Genomic DNA, 7,802 nt, shown 5'->3' on the forward strand with positions numbered 1-7,802 from the left:
TACGTGCTGCAAGCTAAAAAGCAGTTATAGTTTTAGGGCCTTGATAGAACCTGGCCTGTGAGGAACAATGGTAAAATAATCAAATGCACCTTGAAAAGTATATTGACAGAGGTGTCATGCACGTGCCCTCTATTTGTCCTGTTAAAACAAATATATATATATATGTAATTTTTTTCTCTCTTTCTTTCATTGCAATGCTACTAGTCACTTAGCAATTTTATTAAGTTAGCTTTAGCTAGCCCATATAGGTTCCCAATCTCATAACTAGCGACCATGAAGCCATTTCAGGCTATCAGTCAAGTTAGAGTAGCTAGCTTGACTATCTTAGCTGGCATGCYGTCTAGCAAGTTTCAAGTTTCAAGTTTTTAATGTCACATGCACAAGCACAGTGAAATGCCTTTCTTGCAAGCTCTAAACCCAACTACGCAGTAATCAATAACAATGCAATACTACAAATAACATAAGGTAGAACAAAAACACACAGGAAACAAGAAAGTAAGTAAGCATACTATTTACACGGTCAGTCAGTTCCAGTAGCATATCTGCAATGTGCAGGGATACTAGAGTGGTAGAGGTAGATATGTCTAGGGGTAAGGTGACTAGGCATCAGAATATATGACAAACAGAGTAGCAGCAGCCGATATGATGATTGTATGTGAGTGGGTGTGCGTGTGTGTAGAGTCAGTATGAACGTATGTGTATATTATGTGTATGTGAGCAAATTAGAAAGTGGGTGTTTGTGTGTGTGATGGAGTGTCAGTGTGTGTGAGTGTGTAGATACAGACTCCGTAGATACAGACAGCTCAAGACGTATGCTTAGAAATGCAGAAAAATATATATTTTTTAAATTACATAGAATTAAGCATCTCTCGATTGCGGGATAAATTTGTTTCAGGTGTTCGAAATATTGTTTTATGTATGTGGGAAAGAAATAGGTGTGTGGGATTAAGTGTTGTAATTGTGAACAGGGGCCAGCTATAGTTTTCACACAGGACTCAATTAGGTCAAGTAAGAGCAATGAGGGACATACATATTCTGTAATGCAGAATGACTCATCAAACATGAGCATGCACACACGCCAACATTTCACACACKCAGGTTACCCACCAGTTCTGACCTCCCATGACCTCGAAATGTATCCCATAGGACATGGCACAGGAAACCCCTCGGTACATTACTATTCAGGTCCAGTGTCTGGGCCAGGGCTTTGTAGGTCAATATGAACGATATGATGGTCGATGGYCTGTGATGCAGATGTATGGCCACATCCTCATTCTGTACCAAATAGCATACGTCAAACTGGGTGGATCATACCTTGCTAAAGGGAACATTATATAGGCTACACCTCTGAATCCTGGGGTTAAGGTAAAGGCAGTCCTAACGTAAAACTACCTTGGGCTATAAGGATTTGACATACTCCTATGGGGCTCCTATAGAGGTAGAAACATCTTAGACCATGAGCCACATCACATTCACATTGTTGAGTCCCTGGATCAGGTGGGATATCTTAGCCCAGGGACCATCACCCAGTGATGGGAGACGTGGGAGAGAGAGACTGACTGACGACGGGCCCAAACCCTCTCTCCACACTAATGGAGCTATCAGCCAGATTACGGAATCTAGCCGACAGTCATCGACCCAGACGAATGCTACATCGTGGATCCAGCAGCTCAGCCCCCTGTTAGAGGAGAGGAAGCCTGGACACACACACAACACTCACTCAAAATTAGATCACCATCACCACCATTCACAGCGGCGGAGATTCCATTTGCACAGCCACTCACCCTTTTGACGGTCTTATCTGGAGTGTGAAGCTTGGCTTGGCGGGATGGAGGGGATGAACACAGGGTTTTCCACTGGGGGGATGAGGACCGGCCTGTTCTCTTTTCACACTGGAACAATTACTGTAGCTAGCAGACTGACGTTAAGCACATTACCAACAGACAGTGTACAGTTCTACAGCATGACGCCCTCAATACACTTATACCAATATGACAGGAACGACGGAAAATGAAACTAATGCACACAGTACGGATGTAAGTGTGACTGCTTGTGCGTGTGTGTTTACTGTATGTGAATTGTTGTATGTTGAATGCTGTGAGTGGGCGTATGTGCGGTCCTAGGCTCGGTGGCTGTTTCACAATGCTCAGCCCTGTGATGGAATAGAGATATTGTCAATTATTCAAATTTCCTACAATAAAAAAAAAAATCATGCTTATTTTCATCGTCTCTGTGTGCCAGCCAGCAATGCACATTCATCACTGTTTATAAAAATGAGCCTGGATCACTCTAAGCACCTATATTCGTCCCTGTTCTCGTAATTACCCATAAATTAATAAAATCTGACTGTGAGGGTTTATTGCTTGCGATACAGACCCCCTAACTTTGTTAAAGAAAAAAAGATGAAGGGTTATACAGCGAACAATCTCCTGATAATTAACAGGAAGATAAACAAAACATAAATTTGGATATTGCGTTTATTTGGACTACCACTCAAATATGCGTGAACCACGCTATTTTAATTAAAAGATAAATCTATGTGACACTCTGCTTCCAAGTTAATTATTCGGCGCTGTATAATAAAAACGAAACCTATTAAACATGCCACGCACTGTATTTCTCCATTAACAGTAAAAAGTGCTCGCGCTGGGGACAACATTTCAAATTCACTGGGTTTTCTACCCCTCGCGTATCTCTCCAGTTCCTCCTCATATATACTCAGTCTCTCTCTGCAGACTAACACTCAAAAATACAAAGTATCAGACCTACATTTTCTTTATAGGCGTAATAGTGATGGCTTTGCTGGTGAGACGTAACAGGTGGTGCTCATTACGGTTTATGAAAGCCATTCTATCTCATTCAGTCTCATTTGGCGCCACACATCACCAGCTTCTTTTCAATTTGACTGTCTTAAAATATTACGGCACCTTGGATGAGCTCTACCAGTGTGTTCTGTGGCTGTGTTCTGCAGGTTTCCCTGGAATATGTAAGTGTCTATAGGCTGACAGTAACAAATCATGCGTGTGTGGTAATAACAGTAATCAGCGGTATAGTACYCACATCTACAGGTAGGTGTGTAGGCACAACTAGATTACATCAGGTGTTATTGGCAGGGGAGGAGTTACATGCTCAGTTGTGAACTGCTAAGATTAGGATTACCAAGGGAAGGCCTAACACAAGAGTAATATGATGTTGCATCTTGGACCAGACAAAGGCAGTATTTCCAGAGGTAGAGGTTTTTATTGCGTAAAACACTGGATAAAACGAACTGCCTCAAAGACTTTACAACATCCTGACAGCAGAAAGAGTCCATGAACAAAATTACTTTGGAATGAAAAAAACAGCGTAGATTTACCGTAATCTGAATTGTTTTCCTCTTCTGTAAAACCGATGTAGAATAATAAATAATGCCCAGTAGGAATATTTAAATACAAAGTTGTCTACTGGTTGTAAGTATATAGTAGTAGCAACAAAATCCTCTACTTACTTTACCTCCAATATAGACATTTACTTCATTAAGGAATGTGGACAGTATCATGGCCATGAACACAGAGCACACAGAGAAGTACATAGAAATGATTTCTCTTCTCTGTTAGCGCAGGGATGATCAAGTTCTAATTGTACATTTGCGTCTGTTTCTTAATTGAGTCATGACAACAAAATATTTTCAGGGAAAACGTGGGTTATTTTGAAATGCGGGCAGGTAAACAGTGGTAAGGGATGGACGAACACGTCACGGAGAATGACAAACAATGATGTTTCCAGTGTCATAAACAGCATTCTTGCCATATCGCATACTTTGAAACATACAGATATACTGGAAAACCTGAAAAGTGCTAGAAATGGAATGTGATTTTTTTTTTTTCAGAGTTTATTTTTCCGTTTTTTTTAAAGTAATTTTTTCTCTAATATAGTTAGGTAGGCACACCCACACACACGTACATACACACACGAAAAAGCAAGCGACTGGCACAGTCACCAAGAAAACAGTAGTGCATTTAAACCTAAAAGCTCACCACAGTCGTTTCAGTTGTATCTCAATGTTGTGGCTTCATGGTAGATATCATACAAACAGTTGCATTAAATTGATCGACTCGATTTGAAGTAAGGCAGTGCGAACTAGGCTAGGTAAGTAAATGAACAAAAAAACACTGTCAGTAGATCGCTGAATGGCAGAAAAGTCCTAATTCAAATGACCCCATTTAAACCCTGACTGCATTCTGTACATATCCATACTCTCTTTATTTATTTATTTTTCTTTCTTTCTTTTCTTATTTCTCTCTCTCTCAACTGATAGGAGCAGTGTATTTGAGTGGACTGTAAACTCCTTTAGGCATAGCTGTGGTGTTAAGGCCCTGGGGTTAAAGTGTTCAGCTCTCCTTGGCTGTGAGGGAAGATATTGACTTTCTTAAAGTCCGGATCATTTCTCTTTATCAGAAACATTAAAAATCCCCCCATGCCTCCATACCAACACAATAAAAAGCATGATCTTCTGTTTATCCCCCACGACTCACAAAATGTTTCGTCCGAAACCTAGAAATGAATTGGAAAAGACATTTGTAAAAAAGGTCCTTTTGTCTATTTTGTAACTAATACGTTTAAATTAGAGACAGGGAGCAGGGTGACCATCTCTATGTATTATTGCTCATTCTGAAGCTGCTTTAGAAGAGCTTATAGGAAGATAGTCCTGCATCGTGTCTTAGGAAACAAGTTCTGTGACATTCACAGTCTTCATATATAACGAAACATTCAACCTCTGACTTAAGTTACAGTACATCAAGTTGTAAAGGTCCCAATTCCACTATGTACATCTTCACCATCTACACTTTCAATTTCAAAGAACAACCATCCACCTCCTAACATAAAAGTTGAAATGAAATAAAACACATTGAATTAACTCCACCTCTCAGTGTCTGGTAAGGTGATATCCAAATAAATGACAATATTGCACAGAACACATCTCTGTGACTCTAATGGCTCCTTTAAATACATCATTGATTTTTTTTCTTTTCTTCCAGAGGCCATGTTGGATTTGAGTCGTTTTAAAGAGGCAGAGAAGGGGGGGGTGACTCTGGCCAGCTGATGGAACTGAGTTTGACCCCTCACATGTCGGCCAGGGTTAGGTTACTCCTGTAGTGCAGTAGGGGCAGAGGGCTGAGAGTGGACGGGGCTGGACTGCTGGGTCGAGAAAGATGAAAAAAGGGGAGAGGGGGGATTGAATTGATTTCCTCTGCGATGACAGCTCCAGTCAGGCTGGCACCAAGGCCCCCCCACCACTGCCGCTGCCTGCCCCAGTCTCCACTGGCTGCTCATCATTCGCCCTCTGCAAAAGGCAGCCGCCGGTGTCATGTTCTGCGGGGTGTGTTCAACAATCCTATTCCTTCTTCCCCAATTGTCGCTAAATCGTTTACGGGATAATTTTTCTGATAAAAGCATAATTTTTAGGGACAAAAGTCATTTTAAAGATTTTCTATATTTTCTTTATTATTTCTTTTTTTTATATAGTCGTCTCCACTATTTGTCACATAACTACATTTAACATATCTATACCTAGTTTTATATTAATGAATAGATGCATTTCTTCAGGACCCATCTTAAAGAATACTCAACCCATGGTATGTGTTGTTTATATGCATGTTATGTTATTGTTACTGACCTAGTACACACTGAGGATGTCCTGTGAGCTCTGGGTAAAACAGTACAGCCACTGATGRCCCCCTTTATCTGGCTGTGCTCTGGGAGTAGGCGAAGTAAGTAGTCCCTGTTATGTGGCTCTAGTGAGTACAGTAGTTGTAGAGTTGAAGGCTGGCACCTCCATGCCAKGTGACATCGGTCATGGATGCAGGGGGTCTCCAGAGAGAGGGGGGTYGGCCATGCCCCCATGAATTCCCATGGGATAGCTGGTGGTCCCATCCTCAGAGTTCCCTGAGGCGTCCGAGTCGATGCGGGAGCGTTTGAAGCGGCGGTCAGGGTACTGGCTGTTGTCAAAGGGCATGCGGTGGACACACAGGACATGGGTCTTCAGGTTGCCCTTCTGAGAGGCACCGTAGGAGCAGTACCTGCACTGGAACGGCTTCCGACCCCCCTGACCTCCGTAACCTCCGTGACCTGTGCGAGGACAACAAGAGAGAGACAACAGTCAGTCACCTCATCATTACTCGGTATTACTTTAGCAGAATGTAAAACGAGCTCTGTCACCGAGGCACTGAATACGACTGTACCGTCTGCCTACTACACAGTGCTTTAGCTTTTAGTACTCTCCTGAGACGTGTCTTTAAAACTCTTTCAGTGCTCTCTCTTTGGATAGGAGGAGCAGCAGTGGTTCCCTCTGAACGCTGCAGTGTTTTAGCGGTGTACTGCACAAGCTGTATTCTTCACCACTCCCAACAGTTGCACGCGCTCTCTCGAATTGGATCTGATCCTCACTGCAGCAAACACAATGGCCCCTTAATAGCCTGCGCCGTTTGTTTGAGCGATGTCGAAAACGTGCCCATCATAACCGACTTCACTTATCTCGCTCATCCACCCGAGAGCGCAAACCCAGACACTTTTCTGTTGTACACCGCTTTCGGTTATTATTAATAACGGTACATTTTCTGTCATTCTTTTTTTTCCCCAATTCGATTTGAGACGGGTAAATCAAATTAACAGAGTTTATAGACGCTGTGTAGGTGCAGGGAATGTAGAGACGTGAAAGAAGGATAGGAATTAAAGGTACACAAAACACATACACACTACACTCACTGATACATTGTGTTGTCGCGAAGAGGCAGGATTTAGAGGCACGTTGTGTTTGCCATTCTTACGCTGGCTTTGGAGTCTCAGTGGCTTTCAAATATCACAATGTCTGCTCAGGATCTTACACAAAGGAGATTGCTACACGTTTTTGGAGCTTTAGATGTTCCAGCTGTCGGAATGTTTCGATAAGCGAGCCGGCGACACACAATGAAGGCCACTTTTTATTCCTGTGCGGTTTAATTTCACACTCTCTTACATTACGTTAAGTCCGTGAGGCAGAATATCTCATCCCATTTTACACTTAGGGGGACCGAGTGTTGCCCCAAACAAGTCACCTCTATTCTTCTTCCCTTTTCTATCTCTCTATTTTTTTCTGCACTTCTAAAATAAACACAGATCAGTTCTAACGTTGCAGCGGGGTCTATCCAAGGTATAAAAAAAAAGTACAATCTAGAATTTGAACAAACATAATGACGTTGACTGTCCTATATGAAGATAAAGGCAAGCTGGGTCTGAGATTACCAGAGCGATTCCACTCGTGCATAACACTGTAGGAATATGGTGGTTATCCTGGGTTGAATTGTAAACTAAATAGTTTCTTCCTTTCAAAAGAAGAAAACACACACATATAGCCCCCCCCCCACCCCACCGCCCCCTTCCCTGCAGCATCTCTGCATGGTGTTGTTGAAATGAAGTGCGTCAGTCTGGCCTGTGTGTTCTGGGATTTATAGGGTGTGCGGTGTTGGACTGAGGAATGACAGATGCCTGGGCCCAGCTGCATGGAGACAGCCATACTTCTTAAGTTTCCATCTAATCCACCTACTCCGGCACACACTGCGATAACCCAAACAAATGGCCGGCGCACAAAGACACACCAGCACCGCCCGCATGGATTATGCCCAAGATGGTGCCCCCCGCTTCACCCACCACCTCCCTCAGATATCAACACTTCTTCTGATTCTCCGGAGGGCTAACCCACACCTACTCACATCACCCACTTCAATCCCCCTACAGATCATACATCTGCACACAAACATGTTGGGATCTGCAAACCAGAATTGAGC

The 7,802-nt window shown here is 42.7% G+C and overlaps 1 protein-coding gene across 1 annotated transcript in view; it reads right to left on the minus strand.

Annotated features, from left to right (window-relative positions):
- Nucleotides 1-3,228: 3,228 nt before the first annotated feature.
- Nucleotides 3,229-7,802, minus strand: part of LOC111974414 (zinc finger protein 536) — a 68,434-nt gene continuing 63,860 nt past the window's right edge. The window contains exon 5 of the mRNA XM_024002128.2: nt 3,229-6,108. Within this exon, the coding sequence (XP_023857896.2) occupies nt 5,834-6,108 (275 nt within the window). The 3' untranslated portion in view covers nt 3,229-5,833. The remainder of the gene's footprint in view (nt 6,109-7,802) is intronic.

Source organism: Salvelinus sp. IW2-2015, linkage group LG15 (assembly GCF_002910315.2).
Source record: "Salvelinus sp. IW2-2015 linkage group LG15, ASM291031v2, whole genome shotgun sequence".
Lineage (NCBI taxonomy): Eukaryota > Metazoa > Chordata > Actinopteri > Salmoniformes > Salmonidae > Salvelinus > Salvelinus sp. IW2-2015.